The sequence below is a fragment of the Desmodus rotundus genome, chromosome 7 (assembly GCF_022682495.2).
Source record: "Desmodus rotundus isolate HL8 chromosome 7, HLdesRot8A.1, whole genome shotgun sequence".
Taxonomy (NCBI): domain Eukaryota; kingdom Metazoa; phylum Chordata; class Mammalia; order Chiroptera; family Phyllostomidae; genus Desmodus; species Desmodus rotundus.
The window spans coordinates 24,785,921-24,806,385 of NC_071393.1; the positions used below are offsets into that span (position 1 = coordinate 24,785,921).

General features: G+C 43.3%; 1 protein-coding gene across 3 annotated transcripts in view; it reads right to left on the reverse strand.

The window, feature by feature from the left end:
- ARHGAP32 (Rho GTPase activating protein 32) overlaps positions 1–19,941 on the reverse strand; it is a 260,668-nt gene extending 240,727 nt beyond the window's left edge. Inside the window, exon 1 of one of the 3 annotated variants that reach the window (XM_053927526.2) lies at positions 19,461–19,941. Coding sequence is in view for 2 of the 3 variants with exons in the window: in XM_053927524.2 (XP_053783499.1) it covers positions 9,192–9,328 (137 nt within the window). In the remaining variant the exon portion in view is untranslated. Of the gene's footprint in view, positions 1–9,191; positions 9,486–19,460 lie in introns of those variants that run through there. The other 2 variants (XM_053927524.2, XM_053927525.2) reach the window with 2 other exon arrangements.
- Between the last annotated feature and the right edge of the window lie 524 nt (positions 19,942–20,465).

Sequence of the window (20,465 nt, forward strand, 5' to 3'; positions counted from 1 at the left end):
GGGGAAAAAATACCGTAAGTGCTGTTATTCCTACTTTCACACACACACACACACACACACACACTCAACACTTTCACTCATTCATCTGACAAGTATTTATGGGTTTCACTCTCTGAGTAATGCCCAACCTTAAACAATGTAAAAAAAAAAAAAAGCTAAGGAGTTAGTGTGACCTAGATACAGAAAGGCTTTTCAACCAGTAGAGCTGGAAGATAGCTTTTAAAAAGAAGATACCAAAACCGCAGAGGAAAAAACCACAAGCTGGTAAACCTTGTCAATGCATAAACGGCAATAATTAATGTTGCTATTTTTGTAAGTAGTGACTATATTTGTATAGAAACTATCACTTTAGAATATGAATATCTAATGAGATTTAGCTGAATGGACACAAGATTGTTCTGAGATTAATAACAGCCTCTTCTAATTAAGCTTTTTTTTTTTTTTTGGTTTTTGGTTTTTTTTTCCTGAAGTAGGGTCACTCAACAATTCCAGAGAAAGCAAGGAGAAAGCATATCCCAAGTCTCTGGAGGCTCTTCCCATCCTCAAACAATTCCTTCTTCAGATACACAGTCACAGAAGTTCAAAGGTCACTGGCATCTTTATACTCAGTTCCACCGTAGTTACAAACAAACTTTTGTCCCCATTCCTTCAATGACATGGGCTGCACCCACCACACTGAACTCTTTCATCTGAGGCCTGCATGTGCATTGCTTAACTGAAGGGCCAAAGTATTTCATTTATGTTTCAACCATAAATTATTAAAACTCTATTGTGAAATAAAATAATTTATTTACCTGGGCATAAATGAATATTAATTCCAGCCAAACACAAAGAACATCACTGGCAGTAATGGTCCTATGGTTTCCTGTCAATTATCACACTTCACATAACGTTATTCTGTAGAGTTTTGTTGACTTTGTCAGGATCTTTCTCATCCTTGTCTTTATTTTAAATCACATACATGATAAAAAAAATTTTATTATGGGTTTTTATACAGAATTATATATCTTAAAGTTCTTTCTTAAAATAGGAGAATATAGCCCTGACTGGTGTGGCTCAGTGGGTTGGGAACTGTCCCTCAAACCAAAAGGTCACCAGTTCTATTCCCAGTCAGGGCACGTGCCTGGAGAGCAGGCCAGGTCCCAGCTGGGGGCATGCAAGAGGCAACCGATCGATGTTTCTTTCCCTCTCTTCCTCCCTCCCTTCCCCTCTCTCTAAATACAAATAAATAAAATCTTTTAAAAATAAATAAATAGCCCTGGCTGGTGTAGCTCAGTGGATTGAGCATGGGCCTATGAACCAAAGGGTTGCCAGTTCAATTCCCAGCCAGGGCACATGCCTTGGTGGCAGGCCAAGTCCCCAATAGGAGGTGCACGAGAGGCAAGCACACACTGATGTTTCTCTCCCTTTCTCCCTCCCTTTCCTTCTCTCTAAAAATAAGTGGTTAAAATCGTTTAAAAAGTAAAAATAAATAAGATGATATACATAAGAAATCTGTTATAAAATTTATTTTTAAATAGAAAAGAACATAAAATATACATATATTATAATAAATACAACAGTGTAATAATTTAGAACACAAGTAATTCTACCCTTATTTATATACTTTAAAAACTCTTGAAGCATAAAAGTAAAGCATTAGTTAAAACTGTCCATTTAAACCACCAATTTTTAAATAAATTCCTATTACTTTCATGTGCCAACAGCAACCTCCAAAATCTATTCTAATATAATAAAGTACTGTTATTATAGCTGAATAACCAAAAAATAATTACTCCCCCTAAAAAATTAGCAAATAAGCAAAATTACAGGCACATTTTTGAAATCACATTTTCCAGCAGAAGAGCTGAGATCCACACGAACACAACTCAGTGGAAGCATGCTGCTGAAAGCTCTTCGCCAGCACGGGGACAGGCTCCTCCAGGCAGAAAACGTTCCCTTAGCTGTTTCTGACTAAGGCAACTGCTTCTAGCAGGCCCAAACACGGGCTCAATTTACTGAGCCACTGACACTGGGCTAAACCATACTCCTCACTCAGAGAATATAGACCCAAACACTTTTTTAAAATTTCAATGAGCATACAGTGCAAAAGAATACAGCTTAAAGCAGCAAAAAAGAACAAATCACACCGCGAAGACCAAAGAAACATGGAAATATTGTTGAAACTGAGTACAAAGCGGCTCTGAGCAGGCCTACCCAGAAGGAAAACAGTCTAAAGTAAGAAAGAAAAAGTTATTCCAGATTTTGTTGCATAAAACTGGGTAACTCAGAAATAGTTCTAAATCACTAGTGCCTTTATAGACTCATTTAACCAACAGTTTCTTTTTTTCTACTTCTATTAAAAACACTGAAACACTAAGAATATCGTAATATTTTTCCTATCACTAATCTAGCTAAAACTAATCTGATTTTCTGAAACTTCTATTTCAGACTTTCCCTTCCTACCTTTTAAGAGGTTAACCTATAAAAGAACAGCTCCACCTACGTGAATTCGGTTCTCTCTGTGCTGAGGCAGGAGCCCTTGTTTTGATTAGGCAAGAATGCTGAAAGAAATAAAGCCAGTAAAAACCAAGCATTTTTTCTGTTTCCACCTCTCTCCTATGCCAAGCAAGCGGGTGATGAATTCACCAAATAGTTTTCGGGACATACTCTTAAGCAAATAAATGTATTAAAACTGCTTCCTGTCATGAGCAGAGTTGATAAAACAATTTATTATGTTAATCAAAGTAATTTAGACTTTAAAACATCTCACTAAATGATTCCCAGAGTATTAATGGTGTAATAGGAAAAAAAGGCAAATTATATTAGGTTCTAATTTAGCAGGAAATTAACATGCTACCAGAAATGAGTTAGAAATTCCTTTTGCTATTGTTGTTATAAGAAAAAAAAATTCAAATTTCTGATGATTTTGATAACTAAACTTGTTTATGTTTAGCCATTACCATATCGCCATATGAAAAATGAATGTGGACCTTTACATAAATGGGGAAATTATGTCTGCCCTTCACATACAAATTAAGAGAAAATATGAAAATCTGACAAAATGGTCACAATGTTTACTTAGGAAGGAATAAATCGGGCATGCCAGACATAAACTAAAATAAAATTAAAATAAACTTTTTGAGCTTTGAATTGTTACTCAACTTCTAAAAAGTCTGTAGTATAATGAAAATTATTCTAGCTCTCTTGTATTTAATTTTTAACAATATAAATGACATCAAGAAAGCCTCTACTTTTTATCCCCTACAAATTCACCTCCAATAGGCAGGTGGTAATTATTTGCTGAATTATGCTGACATCAGTTTAACCCAAGTTACAAATAAAGAGCTCTAAAATCTAGCTAAAGATACCATTTTAAAGCCACTCATTTCAAAATAAAGTTTTATACACTTTGGGGAGTTTTTAAAATGTCAGGTCAGAATGCATTCCCACAAGAGGAACAGTTCAACATACATATGGGAACCTGTTTGTCTTCCCAGAGGAGTCAACTACAAAGTCAATTATTATACACTTTTTAACTACACCAAAAGAAAGAAAAAGAGCATTTTTGTTAAAATGATTAAAAATGGGCAGAGGACTTGAATAAAATTTTTTCCAAAAGCAAACACACAAATGGACAACAGGTACGTGAAAAGATGTTCAACGTCACTAATCACCAGGGAATGCAGATCAAAGACAATGAGCTGTCCTCGCGTGCCTGGTGAATGGCTCCAGCCAGAAAGACAAGTGTGGGTGAGCAGGTGAGGAAAAGGAACCCTTACGCACTGTGGGCGGGAACGTAAACTGGCGCAGCCACTATGGAAAACAGTGTGGAGATTCCTCAAAAAACTAAAAACAGAACGACTACATGACCCAGCGATTCCACGTCTGGGTGTACAAAGGAAATTAAATCCCTATCTCAGAGAGTCATCTGCACCTCCGTGTTCACTGCAGCGTACTCACAATTGCCGAGACCCAGAAAGACGTAAGTGTGCACGGATGAATGAATGGATAAAGAAAACGCAATGTACATTCGTATCTACAATGAAGTATTATTCAGCCATAAAAAATAAAGAAATCCTTCCCTTTGCCACAACATGGATAGACTTTGACAAATACTGTAAGTTCTCACTTATATGTAAAATCTAAAAAAGGTACATTTACAGAATGAGAGAGCAGAGTGGTGGCTGCCAGGGGCAAGGGTGGGGAAAACGGGGCAATTCCAGTCAAAGGGGACAAACTTCCAGCCATGAGATGGTTGTGCTCTGGGATCTATGCGCAGCATGGTGAAGGCAGTTGACAACAGTGTTGTACACCTGAAAGACGTTCAGATAGTAGATCTTCGATGTCAGCATCATACCAAAAAAATGGTGATTATGTCAGGGGACGAAGATATCGACTAACCTCCTGGTGATAATCATTCCACAACACATACATCTTAAACTTACATGTCACATGTCAACAGCATCTCAATAAAGTTGGAAGGGGCAAAAAAGCATTTAAAAAAACATAAGATAAATCAAACACACCCAAAAAACACTTTTTCTGACGCCTGTATTATACATCCTGAATACGAGTCAGTATTTCTTATTGTTGCTAAGTTTAAAATATCACCCAACTATAGCAATGTTCAAGTATCTTGGGCTCTGCAGAGGTACTTAATGGCACTGCACAATTAGGTGATGCTTACAGCTTTAAAACACAGTACATTTCATTATAAATAGTCACTTCAGGGGAAACATTCTATTAGGAAAAATAGCTTTTTCAAAAAGAGTGATCTGTTTCTTGAAGACCTTACTTTAAGAATGCTCAAACCTGTCCCGGCTGGTGTGGCGCAATGGATTAAGTGCCAGACTGCGAACCAAAGGGTCACCGGTTCAATCCGCAGTGAGGGCACACGCCTGGGTTGCGGGCCAGGTCCCCAGTAGGAGGTGCGCCAGAGCAACAACACACTAATGTTCCTCTCCCTCTCCTTCCCTTCCCCTCTCTCTAAAAATAAATAAATAAAATCTTTTAAAAAAAAAGACTGCTGAAATCCCAAATTATTATTTTCCATTATGAAGTTAAATGCTGACATACTCAAATTTAAATCTCAAAGAATAAAATTCTTACAACTAACTCCAAAATTTCTGATATCTTTTTCAACCACAGAATCTTAAAATACAAGATGTTAACCGGCTTTAAGTTTAAACAACTTTAGTATACAGAAAAACGAGATGGCTTTCGGCACTTATCCTTAGGTTCTTAGCAGAGAGGTGGAAGAGTTGATTTGGGCTAGTAGTTGGGCTTTTCAATTAGCCCACATTCAGCACTAAAGAGTCAACACCTTGTTATACTTACCATTCTAGTTAACTCCGCATGGAGAAAAACCGTTCTCCATGACCACAAGTTGAGCCTCACAGACATCTACATAAGCTAGTGTTTTTCACGCTGGCACCCATGGCAGAGCGTCAGGCATTCTACAAACACTCAATTTAAAGGTGTTCCCATATAACATTACCTATTTTTAAAACTATAACGGACACAAAATTTAAAAACCGTAACATGTACATGTTTTCAACAAACTGGAAACCACAAATGCACGACTTTGTATCATCAAGTAGCAAAATTAGGTAAATATTATACATTGAGTTTTTAGATGAATATATACTAACAAGATACTAATTATCAGTAGAAACGCTGGAGGCCCATCTAAGACGTTGTTTGGGGGGAAAAGGGATTTTGCTGCTAAAAGAGTCAGAACGCCACTGGCTTACTGCACAGAGCTGGCAACCTATCAGAGCTGGGGTGCACAGTTACTGGCACTTGCACCCCTGGGAGAAGACCGCAAACCACACTCACACCAAACCTCACGACCCTAAGAGCCTCCTTCACCTTTCTGTACCCAATATAGATTACTCTGGGACTGTTAACTAATTCTTTTTACTTTTTTATTACTTTCACCTCCACCTGAGGACATTTTTCTCATTGCTTTTAGAGAGGTAAGAAGGGAGAGAGAAAGGAGAGAGAGAAACATGGACTGGCTGCCGCCCACAGGCGCCCAGACCAAGGACCGTAAAGTGCTAGGCCCGGGATCGGACCTGCAGCGTAGGTGTGGACCCTGACCGGGAATCAAACCCGCAACCTCTCAGTTACTGGAGGACGCTCCAGCCAACTGAACCACAGCGGCCAAGGCAACTCACTCTTTTTAAAATGTGTTAATACTGCCTATCAGTCAGGCCTCCATGGCAATCACCGCACCTGTAAAACCAGCACGGGTACTGACTTCAACGAGTGTTCCAAGACCATTAAATTGAAAAACAACAGTCTTTTCGACACAGGTATTTGGAAAACTGGATATCCACATGCCAAAGAACGAAATTAGACCCATACCTTACACTGTATAGAAAAATTAACCCAAACTCCATCACAGATCCGAACAAAAGAGCGAACACTATAAAACTTAGAAGAAAACAGGAAAAGCTTCATGACACCAGACTTGGGAACGACTTCTTGAACATGACACCAGAAGCAGAGGCAACCAAAGACAAAATAAAATAGTGAGTTCCATTTTATCAAAATTAAAAATTTCATGCAACACAGTGATGAGGCAACCACAGAAGGAGAAAATATTTTAAATCATACATCTGGTAAGAAAGCGACTGATATCCTGAATACATAAAGAATTACAACATCAACAAAAAACAGCCTGATTAAAAAACAGGCAAAGACTTGAATGAACACTTCTCCAAAAATGATACACAAATGACCAACCACATATTTTAACATGGTCAATGTCACTATTATTAAGCAAATGCAAATCAGAACCACATGAGATAATACCCCGCATACATTAGAATGGCCACTAGTAAAAAAAAAAAAAAAAAAAAGCAGAAAATAACAAGTGCTGATGGGAATGTGAAGAAACTGGAACCCTTGCACACCGTTGGTGGGAATGTAAACTGGTATCCTTGCTGCGGGACACACTATGGCAGTTCCTCAGAAAATTCAAAGTACAATTACCATATGGTCCAGCAGTTCTACTTCTAGGTCTGTATCCAAAAGAACCGAAAGCAAGAAATGAAGAGATATCTGCACACCCATGTTCACAGCAGCACTATTGCCGGCAGGTGGAAGCAGCTCAGTGTCCATCGAAGATGAATGGATAAACCAATGAGATACATACACATACCAGGAAATATTATTCAGCCTTAAAAAGGAAGGAAATCTTGTCACACGTTACGACGTGGACAAACCGAGAGGAAACTATGCTAAGTGAAATAAGCCAGCCACAAAAAAGACAAATAGTGCATGACTCCGTTTGTAAGAGGTATCTAAAGTAGTCAAATTCATAGAAACGGAAAGCAGAATGATGGTTATCAGGGGCTGTAGGGAGGGAGCAATGAAGCATTGTTGCTTAACGGGCACAGGGCGTTAGTCCTGTAAGATGAAAAAGTGCTGGAGATCGGCCCTGGCTGGTGTGGCTCAGTGGATTCAGTGCCGGACTTCGAACCAAAAGGTCGCCAATTCGATTCCCAGTCAGGGCACAAGCCTGTGTTGTGGGCCAGGTCCCTGGTTGGGGGCGTGTGAGAGGCAACCACACACTGATGTTTCTCTTCCCCTCTTTCTCTCTCCCTTCCCCCCTCTCTAAAAATAAATAAATAAAATCTTTAAAAAAAACATTCCTTGAAAATCAAGCAAGAGAGTTAAATATATTAGGACAGGGAACATCTGACTGTTCTTGGTCTCTTGGTCTGCGGAGTGACATAATGAAGCCAGTTTGAGGAGGAGGATATGGCAACGTTGATCAAAGGAAGACCAAGTTGATCAACGTTGATCAAGTATGGAAAAGTTACTGTGAAGAAATGGGAGAGTGCTGCAGTGATGTTCTGGTCATGCCTTGGACCCCAAAAACAAAGGAAAAGAGAAATGCTAAGCAACCATTCCTTCGAATTTGTGCTCTACCCAATAAATACAGCTCCTCATAGAAGTCACGTTGATTAGCAAGTCAACAAAGACCAGCTTAGCTGCATGAAAAAAGCATTCAAACGTAAAAGGCCTAACCTTCCCCACTTAGAAAGCCTTTATGAAAATCCCAGGCTCTCCAGAAGCAATAGAGAATGGAAATGGATAAACATCATGCTCTACTCTCATCGACAACCCGTTCCAAGGAGGGAGGCAGACCGTTCAGCATGTTCAGCATGCAAAACACGAGGCACGAGGGCTTCCCCATCGCTCACACCTTCCAACACCCATCAGCACAACAGTCAGCTAAACACACAAACGCACTCTGACTTCCCAAAACCGTTAGAGCAGGGCTTCTCAACCTCACACCACTGATGTGCACGCCAGATAGTTCTTAGGGGGCAGGGCCATGTGGCAACTGTCCTATCCACGAGTAACATTAGAGAATTAGTTATTCTACCCGTGAGAACACAAAGCTGGGAAACGTTCCACTCCCAGCCCAACTTAAATGTTTACAAATCACTTCACATTATTTACAGAGTAATACTGAGGAGAGCACAGGTACTTTGAGGTCAAGAAGACCGCAATTTGAATTCTGAATCAATCCACCACTTAGTTGGGTGACTTAAGCAGGTGACTACACTTATCAGAGGTTTACGTAAAATAACATTTCTAAAGATCAATATAAAGTGGACACTAAATTAAAGGGAAATGAACTTATATTTATGTGCAAGAACTTTATCATAACCGATTTAGGAAAGAACTACTTCTAAAAGTATTGCAGCTTTCTGCCTTAATGTAATCTAACTTTTTATAAATGACACAGGGTGACAATTTCAGATAAATGTCACTCTAAATATGACACTAATCTAGGAGAGAGAGCTATCAAAATGGACGACACAGATCCAGTGTTGCAAGGTACTGGATCAAGTATGACCAACATAAAAATGATACTATTAAGAATGATTAATGTAAAGTTGAGTCTTCAGGTTAAAAAGCAACAATAAAGAAGTCATATAACATAAATTGGAATAGAAAATCTCTAAAAATTTTAATCCACTGCATGCCCTAAATGAACCTGAAATGATAGGCTGCCCAGAAAAAAAAAGTACAAGAGAAACAATTTGGGTTAGTAGAGAGAATACACCAAAATAAGAGTCAGAAGAATGGAGCTCTAGTTTCAGCTGCCCTACTTGAGTGAGAATATGTAGCTAGATTAAGCCACTTAACCTGGATCTATATCCTCATTAATAAGGGCACAAACCTACTTTGACACCTCCAACGTTGTCAGGCAGATCAAATCGTGATGCCGATAAAAAAGTTCTCTTAAAGCTGTACGGAAAGCACGTGAAAGGATGAGCCCGGCAGAGTCACCATCTCCCAGCCTGGAGCAGGGCTTCCGCATCTCTTTCACTCCCTACACACACAGAGAGTGACTGTGCTGGTGCAGGCACACTGGGGTAAATAAGCCATGCATGCTGTTGCTGGGCAACAGCGATCAGCCTGGAGCCTCCTGCCTCTCTGTGACTGACAACACTCTCAGAGGACTAAGGAAATCAGTATTTCTGGCCCATCTGTGACACATTCAGAGCACTGCCTAGCACACTAGTGAGAACACTCTAATTAGAATACTGTGTCTAATTTGGAGTACTATAAGAGGAAATTTAACATTTTCCACAATAACTAGTCCTGGCAAACAGAATCAAGACCAGAGTTTGATGGTGATAGAACAGTAGGGACCCCTGCCCTGGGCCTGGATCTGTGGAAGGCCATGCTCTGGCCACACCCTTGACCAAGGGGCCAGGTGTTCTCAGGGCCTAAAAGGTGTGCCCACCTGCAGCCTACATACCCCGGTCCTCATCTTGTCCAGGACCTCAGAATTTCCTGCCTATTTCCAGGGTGTGTTCAGGCCTCTTTTCTGAGGGAGTCCTCCCAAGGGAGGATGAACTCATCAGTACTTACACCCCTAGACCCAAGGGAGAGTCAAGGAGCTGCTGTCTGAAGGGTGTGGGGAGATGTATGGGCTAGAGTGTCCACATATGCGCACATGCAAAGTCCCCTGTGCAAGGAGCCTGCGGGGAAAAGGGGATCTCCGGCTGAGGGCCGGTCCTGCACAACCTACCACGTCCTGTAGCAGAACGCAGGCAGGTCTGAGAATCCTGCGCCACTCTGATCAGGTCAACTGTGACGTTTCATTAAGGCAGGCAGTGGAACAGCCTTATCAGTGAGTTTGATTTAGAACTTGTAAATTCTTAGACATGTGGTATATGGACTTCCATCTGTATTCTTGCCTCAAGTCCCAAAAATGTTAGGGATGAGCCGGGAAAAGGAGCTAAAAACCTTGTCATATGAGGAATAGTTGAAGAACATGAGTACGTTTAGTCTAAAAAGAAAAAAGGCTGATAGGAAGATAAAAGAACTAGCATTTTTCACATGACAGCTAAACAGCGTATCTGTGTGGTGTTGGAAATTCGGGGAGCTACACTCCACTTTAATATAATGATGAATTTTTAAGCAGTAAGAACTCTTTTTAAAAACAGTTGGACAGTCATGAAACTGAGTTCCCAGACACTGAAAACACAGAAGCACAGGGCAGATGATTATCTTCCAAGGATAATCTGCAGGAATCCTGCTATCGGGAAAGGTAGGGCCACATTCCCTAGAGGTCTATATAACTGCAGCATTCATTCAACAGTCCTATGAAGATGTAGCTCCACGTGCAGAAGCAAGCGGTAGGAGACACAAGGCTAAATTAAAGTTAAACCCTGAAGTAACCCCTCTTTCTTAAAAAGTTCCTGCTGTCAGCTCACTCTGGTCATCGGCCTCTTCATAACACGGAGGTGAGTTCCTCCACTCCACGTTAACCGCTAAGTAAAGGCTAAAGCGGCCTGTCTCGAGGGATTTTTTCCCCTCCTCCAGAAAATCATAACCTTCCCTACTGCTCTCAGTTGCATCCTTTGATTTATCATCATCATTGAAGACCTTGCCTTCCATTCCCACAATGGACTCGGGCACCTCTGTGTCATCAACAAATTCTTTAAGTAGGAATGTTAAGAATTCAACAAGCATCCAGACAGAGCCCCTGCCCCTCAAATACTTTACGGAGAGGGAATTATAAATTTAACACATAAGCAGTTAAATAATAAACTAATATAAAGAAGATAAACGGGACCATGTAGAAGACAAATTGGAACGCTGCCCTCTCTAGGGAAGACAAAGAAGGCAGTCGTGCAAAGATCTGAAGGAAGCACATTCTAAACAAAAGGAACAGCCATCGCAAATCCCTAAGAAGGTATGTGCTTAGCTTGTACAATGGATAAAAAGGAGCATCTTCCACTACACGCCTATTGGAATGGCCTAAATCCAGAACGCTGGCAACACCAAATGCCAGAGAAGATGTGGAGCAACGGGAACACACTCATTCATTGTGGGCGGGAATGCAAAATGCTATCGCCACTTTGGCAAACAGCTTGGTTGGTTTCTTATAAAACTAAGTACTACAATTCAGCAATCACACTCTTTGGTATTTAACCAAAGGAGGTGAAAAAGTATGTCTAAAAAAACCCGCACACGGGTGTTTAAGCAATTTTATCATAACTGCCAAAATCTGGAAAACAAGCCAGGTGCCCTTCAGCAGGGGAGTGGATAAACTGCCATGTGTCCAGACAGTGGAATATTATGCAGCAGTAACAAGCAATGCGCTATCAAGCCATGAAACAACATGGGGAAACTTAAATACATACTAAGTGACAGAAGCCCATCTGAAAAGGCTACATACTGTACGCTACCAACTATATGACATTCTGAAAAAGGCAAAACTATGGAGTCATTAGAGAGATCGCTGGTAGCTGGGGCTGGGGGTGGGGAGAGGCACGGATGAATAGGTGAAGCACAGGGTATCTTCTGGGCAGTGGAACTACTCTGTATAGAATGTATAACACCTAGAGGGAACCCTAATATAAACTATGGACTCTGAGTGATAACGTTGTGTCAACATAGGTTCATCAATTGTAACAACTATACCACTCTGGGGATGTCGATAGTAAGAGGCTGTTCCTGGTTCGGAAATCTCTGTACCTTCCACTCAATTACGCTGTAAACCTAAAACTGCTCTGAAAAATAAAGCCTATTAAGAAAGAAAAAGAGCACCACTGTGACTGCAGCCAGGTGAACAAATAGAGACTAGAAGATGAGGTGGAGAGAAAGCCAGGGGCCCCATCGTGCACTATAGACATTGTGAATACATGACTCTTGGTTATTGGGAGCTGTCTGCGGCATCACAGGGTATTTAGCGGGACCCCAGCACTCTACCCTCTAGATGCCGGTAACACACTCCCCACACCGCCCCGCACCCAATCCGGACAATCAAAAATGTCTCCAGACATTGCCAAATGTCCCCTCAGGGCCAAATCTTCCCCACTCATACCAAGATGGAGGTTCTGTTTTCATGATAAAATTTTTACCTTTTAGTTTTAGTTAAGCATATTAGAAAGCCAGTAAGCAGGTCATACGATCAGAAACACTTGGCATTATTTTTAGTCCCTGCGTATGGGACAGGTAAGGAGGGCAGAGACAAAAGCAGAGGCAGGGAAGTCTGTTGGCAGTTTTCCAGAGGAGAAAGGTTGCCAGCCTAGGTTTTTCGCAGTGAAAAAGCGGAGATGCAGTCCGGTCCCGTTTACGTTCTGAAGATGAAGCTGAGAAGACTCACCATGAGAAGAAAAAAATGGAAGATGACTCCAAGGGAATGGCCTGCACGACTCAATAGGTGGTAGCGCCACTTACTGAGACAGTGAAGACTCGGGAGAGGTGAAGGCAGGAGTATGTGAAAGCAAGAGTAATTCATAGCTCCACTTGTTTATGTTCCATGTGGGGCATCTATCAGACATCTCGGGGAGGAAAGAAGAAGTTAGATGAGTCAAGGGGGAAAAACTCGGCATTAGAGATAAGAATTTAATCCTCTGCAGCACATAAATGGTATTTGAAACCACGAAATTGGATGAAATAAACTGAGCAGAGTCCAAGGACATTCCAAATTTTAGAGCTGGGGGAGGGGTAGAGAGAAGCTGGCAAAAAGACACAGAGAAGGGGTAGGTAATAGATTGAAGATCAAAGTCACCCAATGTGAAATGCTGGTGAGAGGTCAGTAAGATGCAGACACTGAACTGGTTACTCACTGGCTTCGGTAAGACAAAGGCCAGGGCAGCCTGAGGAAGTCAGCACAGCAAATATAAACATCTCTTGCTAAAAAGAAGACAAAGAAATTGGGCAACAGCTGAAGGGAATCATAAAATGGAGGAGAGTGTGGTTTAAGAGAGGTGATTTATTCAGTTAAAAGTATTACAGGCTCAAACAAGACCAAATCTTGTTCTTCTCTCACTTAACCGTCCAGAGATAAAGGAGTAGTCCACCACTAGGAGGTGGCTCTGCTCCACGAGATCATCCTGAAGTGTTGCTCTCACCTGCAACGCTGAACAAAAGAGAGGAAAGAGAAGCAGAAGGCAACTAGCTTCCTAAGACCATGACCCGGAAACCCCACACCCCACTTCTGGGCAAGTCCCTTTGGCCAAAATTCAGTCACATGGCTACATCTAGCTGTGAGAGAGAGGCCGGGAAATGTAGTGTAATTGGGCACCATGTGCCCAGACAAAACTTGAGGGTCCTGTTACTGGAAGGAAGCCACAGAGAATGGCATTTGGTAAACAATTAACCGTCACTGCTGCAGGTAATATAAGGCACGTTTGCATACTAAAAGAGATGATCCAGTAAGGAGAGAACAATGATTTAGGAAAGAAAATAATTGCAGGAGTGGAGGCCTTAAAAAGGCAAAAATGAGTGTGAGCAGGGCATACATTTTTGCCTCAAATAAAGGGACACTGTGGTCTTCTGTCACTTCTCAAATGCCTAACTACAGAAGAAAGGCTGTCCCTGAATGCATTTCCAGCAGGTTAAAGTTACGCTTCCCTCCCATCTAATAAACCTGATCACAGAGAATCACTGTAAAACTCTGGTCCACACTGCACGGTTCTCACTTGGTTGCCTCCTGATAGGCTGATTCCGAGATGCTGCTTCTCCATCAAAGAGAATAGGACCAATTTCAGAGCTGGAGGGAGGCTACTAAGCTCATTTTACACATGTTCAAGGCCACAAAGTACCCTCTCCAACAGTACAGCTCAAGTCTTTCAACTGTCAGATAAGAGATCATCCCAGTGACCCCTTGCCCACCCTTTTATAATATTCTTTCTCATAATATAGTTTATCTTCCCAACAAAATGAACATTTTCTGAGCACAAAGAGTCAATGCCACCTTCTTTCATAATTTCCCACTGGCCCTAGCATGGTACAAAATATGTAATATGTACTCAGAGAATACTTTTACTGATAAAAGAGATTTGGTTTTCCCCACCCTACTGGAGCCAAGACTGCTACTGAGTCTGGATGACCACTGGATGTAAAACAACTACTAGGTCAATGGCAACTAGGCAAGTGCAAGAGGATGGTCCCTAGTTGTAAAAAAAAAAAAAAATCAGAAAAATAATTTTGGAGCAAGAAAGGACCTTACCTCTAGTCTGACCCCACATTACAGATATGAGGAAAATGAGGCTCAGAGAGATGAATTACTTGCCCAAAGTCACAGACAGTTTACAGCAGAGCCCAGAACAGAACCCGGGTCCTGTGACTTCCAGTTCAAATTTCCTTTCTCCATTAAAGGTTACTTCACTTTTATGTGTGGGCTTAATATACTAGGTAGTATTGAATTCCACACATGTTCTTCAAAATTGTTGAAAATGCTCCTCTTCTTAAAGTATCCTTTTACCACGTATCTCTCCAAAGAAAAAAAGGCAGAGGAATTACAGTTTCCGTCCTACACACAAGGGGATAAAAACCATGCAGTCAAATGGCTTGCCCAAGATCACAAGGTTGAACTCCATATAGTAACGACTGTATGATTTTTAAGCCCAAATTGAATATCTACTTTAGAATTACTTCCCATAGCACGGTGCCTGTCTTTTCTAACTGGAGCAATGTATACGCATCAGAACACTTCTATTATAGTGGGGTCACATGCTTTTCCTTCCCACTCTCTCCATCTCCACGGCCTCTGATATCAATAATATATATTACAATCCATAACGTAAAGTAAGTAGGAAATGGACATACGACCATAAGCCAAATACCAGGATCTGTCTAAAAACCAGAACTCTACTTCCACAGGGAACATTCTGGTTCATACATTTGTTATGAGACATTAAACCAAACACCTCATTTCTCACATCCTTTTATGTGTCCTAAAACAATCTTCTTTCAATACCAGGGAAAGCCCTCTTGTCCAGGTACACTGCGAAACTATGAACAGCTATCTGACCAAATCTTTACTACCTCGGGGAATATTCTCTCTCAACCTTCATCTCTCTCCAGATAGAAAACTGGTTGGTTGGTTGGCTGGTTGGTTGAATCTCAAAAGAAAATACTATCTCCTCACAATAGTGGGTCTTCTTTACATCTTTACCTTTCTTGAGGCGCTACAACTAGAACCCTGCGGTTTAGAAGGCCTCTGGCTTCATCTGTCCCCCGGTTCCATGAGGGACAACGTGGGAACATCAGTGCCCTTCCATCTCCCTTGGCGCGTCACACTGCATTTAAGCATCATCCGAGGCATGAAACTACACAACTGGTAGGACTGTAAAAGCTACAATGACCCCAATTCTGTCTCGGTTAACTCAATCAGAACAATGGCCTGGTTTATTTGCTCACTCTTAGTTTGAGGGTAATGTTACATAAACCAGCACTCGAAGTTAAAAAGCACATCCAATTTCTCGATTTTAACATAATTTAAGCCAAAAACTTCAAAAAGCAGTTTAATATTAAAGCCTCTAATAGTAAACTAGCTCTTTAGAAAAATATTATAACTTTAAGAGGATATTATAGAGATGCTAATGCAAATCATAAGGAAGACTGAGCAGAGTGTCATACACATGTAAGGAAAGTTATCTAACCCTGGCCTAATTCAAACAGGCTTTTCTCACATATCTTTCCCAGACCAAAAAAAAAAAAAAATACCAGTATCAAAATAGAACTGATATTTTAAATTGAGCTTGCAAACACAGACAGAACAGTATTAGAAAATTGTCAAAAACAAGGATCTCTGAAAAACAGAGAAAAACTACCTTCCTACCCACCTTTTTTTTTTTTTTGGAGAGAGAGAGAGAATGGGGATGGGGGAAGAGAGAGACATCAATTTGTTGTTCCACTTATTTATGCACTCATTGGTTGGTCCTTGTACGTGCCTTTGTGGGGATTGAACTTGCAACCCTGGCATATCGGGACAGCACTGTAACAAACTGAGCTACTGAGCCAGGGCCTCCACCCATTCTTAATCACCTAAATAAGTGATTAACAAAAATACAGTATAACATCCGGAAAATTCCTCATTATTACAATTATTATCTGTTAACTAGTAGCTTCAGTAAAGTTGACCAGTCAATAACAAGTAAGCATATCACTGAGAACAACAACTGATTAATATAGGGGGGCAAAGGTCACGTACAATAATTTAGGCATAGTTTAGACCAGGATTTACGATCATCATCACCTGCATCGTACAGAGTGCTTACTAATACTTACATTGCATTAAGACTTGACGTGTACCATTTCATTTAATCATCACTGCAACCTTCTAAGATAGATTCTATTGTCATTCTCTGGTTACAAAGGAGGTACCTGAGGCACCAAGATGTTAAGTTTGTCCAGGATCAAGCTTTATGCTCCAAAGCAGAAATCAGTACCTTCCCAGGGTCTTAACCCTTATAATGCTATGATAAGAAATAACGCTTACGCTAAGTAAGGCATGAAATTTCAAGTCCTGAATCGGAGTTTGGCAGACTTCTTCTGTAAAGGGCCAGATAAAGAGTGTAGGCTTCACAGGCACTACCACCTCTGTGGTAAGAATGCAACTCCGCTGCTGAGCTGCCAGTGCAGCCACAGACCACCCATAAAGGGAAGAGCAGGGCTGGGTGCCAAACACCTTCATCTCTGAACACTGATATTTGCATTTCATGTAACTTGCACATGTCCGAAATAGTACTGATTTTTTTTCAAGCATTTCAAATTTAATCACTTAGTTTGTAGGCCATACAAAAAACAAGCTGTGGGCCAGATTTGGCCAAAGGCTGAATTCTGCCAATTTTTTCCTAAATAATGCAGAAAAATATAGGTTTTTTTTAACTAAACAGCTCTTCTCACAAATGCTAACTTGTAACCTGCTTCAATATTTTGAATTGATGCTTTGATGAAGCTCAAAGTCTCGATAAACTTTGCCATCTGTCCCAAAACAATAAAAACTTCCAAAAGTTCCAAACTAGAGGTACTGCATAGAGATTTCCTACGAACGAGACAGAATCCCAACGTTTTGAAACTGAAGAGATCTAACGCATTCTCATTCCTTACCAGACTAAACTAAACAATGAACAACATTTAGTTCATTTCATGCCATTTTTCTTCCGCTATCATGCTCTTCTGAAGAAAACAGCTGTTAGTCCCTGACATTTGTTAAACGCATTCACGGTCAACAATGAACCTATATACACGATGCAGACAACACACCCAGGCCCGCTTGGAAAGGGAAAACACTGCTGAATAAGTCATCTAAACAGAGAATAAGAGAAAGGGAGGGAGAAGTGAAGATGGATGTACTGACATTAAAGTCTCAGCCCAACTGCAGAATAGCTTCTGATTGGGAAATGATGTGGGGGCTGGGAAAAGAAAATAAAAGGAACATAACTACTGGAATTCAAACCAACATCAAAGACCCTAATGACAGTTGAGCCTGCCTGGCTGCTTCTTAGTCTGTCCCTAGAAAACAAAACAGTTATGTAACTGAAAAAGGTTCTCGCAACGAACATTTCCTCTCTGGCCCACTTACACCCTGTCACCCACCTCAGTGCGCGCCACGGCAGAGTAAACTGGGCTTGCACCCCAGCTATGGCTGGACAAGTCTCTGTCCAAAGTGCTGCTTTATCCCACAGCCTGCTAGGGGGACGACAGTATGGAGATAACCAGCTTGAGCAGCTCCAGTCTCCCACCACCCCTTGGACTCAGTCTATTAAGCATCACCACATAACCAATTTTAAAAATGAAGTAGACTCCAGATAGTCCTGAAAGTGGAAATCACAACAGCATGATACCCCATCTTCACAAACAGCCCTACTAGAAGAATCCACACCAATGAGTTCTTGAAAAACTTTGAGATCACGTTGTAGCGGCAGTTAAAGCTTCTATTTCCTTCACTCTCAAGCCCCAAGGGGCAAATGTCAAAATGCCCAGTTAGACTTCAATTTACCCACTAAGAAAAAAAAAACCCCTGAATCACGACCACCACTACCCCAAAATATTGCAACAATAAATCCAATTACTGGACCAAACTAGCACATTTTCTAGACTCTGAGAGCCACTGTACTCTACCACCACATGCTTTCTTTCTTCCAGTAGAAATACAAATACAGACAACGTTTACAAAAGCAAGCGATGTATCAGAAGTTATTCCTGTTCCGAAAGACTTAAAAGGTCTAAATCTGTGCCAAGCAAAAGTCTGAAAGAATGGAACATAAAAGAGATGCTGACAACAATGCAATGTGGCCCAGCTGCCAGCTATCCGTGTAGCATCATGCAGTGCCCCAAGCATTTTAAAAGCAAACTGCAATTCTGCATGCAGATCAAAATTATAATTATCCCAATTCTATTTCCTAAAAGCTAACTATTAACCTGCATCCCAAACATCCTGCTGTGGGCCTCCTCCCCTCTACCTTCTTGGAGCTTCAGCAAGAGAAGGTGAAGTTAAAAGGGGTCCAGAAGTAGACTAAAACTAAGCAATCAGGCTTGACTTGCTCTTCCCACCGTTTCTCCTGATCTGTTTGCGAAAACCTCCAACATAAATATTTCAAGCCAACAAAATGAGAAAGGCAAGATATGGGGGTGGCGGAGAGTTCAAGGAGGGAAGAAAAGGGACGCTAAGTCACCAGCATCGTCCGATATGTAGCAGCAACTTCAGCCCATTATAAGGAAGAAAGGGAAAACTCCACGGAGTCCCCGCGAGCTGAGACCTGTCGCTCAGCCTGCCCCCCACCAACCCCGGGGACGGCACCGGAGGGAAACGCTCGCGCGCGGACCACAGCGCGTGCTGTGTCCCCGGAGCCCCTCTGCCATCCCTGGGAGTCGCGGCTCGAGCCCGCCTGGAGCCTCGGGCTGCAGCACCGCAGAGCGCGAGACCTGCGTCCGAACCCCTGGTCTGCCAAGGCCGTGGGGGCCACGGGGATGCGAGCGCGGAGGGCGGTCGGCTCGAAGCCGGGTGCCCGCTGGAGGCTGGGGCACTGAGCAGTGAGGAACGGGGGAAACCCGAGATGGTCTAAGAACATTCGATCCGGAACCTTTACTTGAAAAAGAATTTTTTTTTCCAAAAAGGAAAGCAAGGCCCCCCGCAGCCTTCCCCGCGGCGCCTGCCCACGTCACCGGCGCCCCCGGCCCTCCCGCGGCCCCCGCCTTACCGAGCCCCGCGGCCCCGCCGCGCCGCTGCGGCCTCGCTGCGCCCCGATCGCCGCTCCGTGTCTGCCTTCCGCGGGCACCGGGCCCGCCGCCCTGGCCTCCTCCGCCTCCTCGTCCTCGTCCTCCTCGTCTTCGCCTCCGAGCCCCGCTCGCGCCGCAAGCCTAACGCCTGGCCGCCCAGGGCAGCCGCGGAGGCTCGGCCGGGCGCCCCCCGCGCCAGCGCCTCATCCCGCCCGGCCGCCCGTCAGGCTCGGGGGCGGGGACGCCGGGCTCCCGGCAGCGGCCTCGCTGTCCCCACCTCCGTCACGCGCCACGCTCGCCCGCCCCGGCGGAGTCGGCCCGGGTCCGCAGTCCTCCGGTTCGGAGCCCCTACCAGCCGCCCTCGAGCCGCCCCCGCCGCGCCCCCGCCTCGCTCGCCGGCGCGCGCGCCCGCCGGAGCCCGCCGCCCGCCCGGCCTCCGCCTCCCGCGCTCCGCCTCCTCCAGCACCGCGACGCCCGCAGCGGGGAGAAGGGGCGCGCCGCCGCGGCCGCGGGCACGAGTACGCGCGAGGGGGGCGGGCGGAGCGCGCGCGCGGCCGTGGGCGGCGGGGGCGCGCCCAGGCCTCGCCTGCCGTTGTCCCGGGAGTGCACGTGCACGGCGGCGGGGGGGGCCGCAGGGGTCGGCGGGGAGCGTCGGGGGCACTGAGACGCTTGCCTAGAGGTTCGGGCGCGGTCTTTTGCCCCGGCTTCTACGTTGCGCTGCGGTGCAAAAATACAAAAACGTGCCGCAGCAGCGGTAACGCCGCCGGGAAGAGACCTCCGGTGAGACTACGGCAGTGGGTCCTCTCCCAGCTGACCCTTGAATCTGTCACCGAGCCGGGGAGGAAGGGGGCGTTGCCGCAAGTCGGGAAGATCCACGTCTCTCCATCCCCTGCGCATTTTGATCTAAAATCAGCTCACATCGGTTATTATTGGGATTGCGGGATCTCCAAGTTCCTTCGGTTGCTTCTTCATTTAAGAGTTCCGGA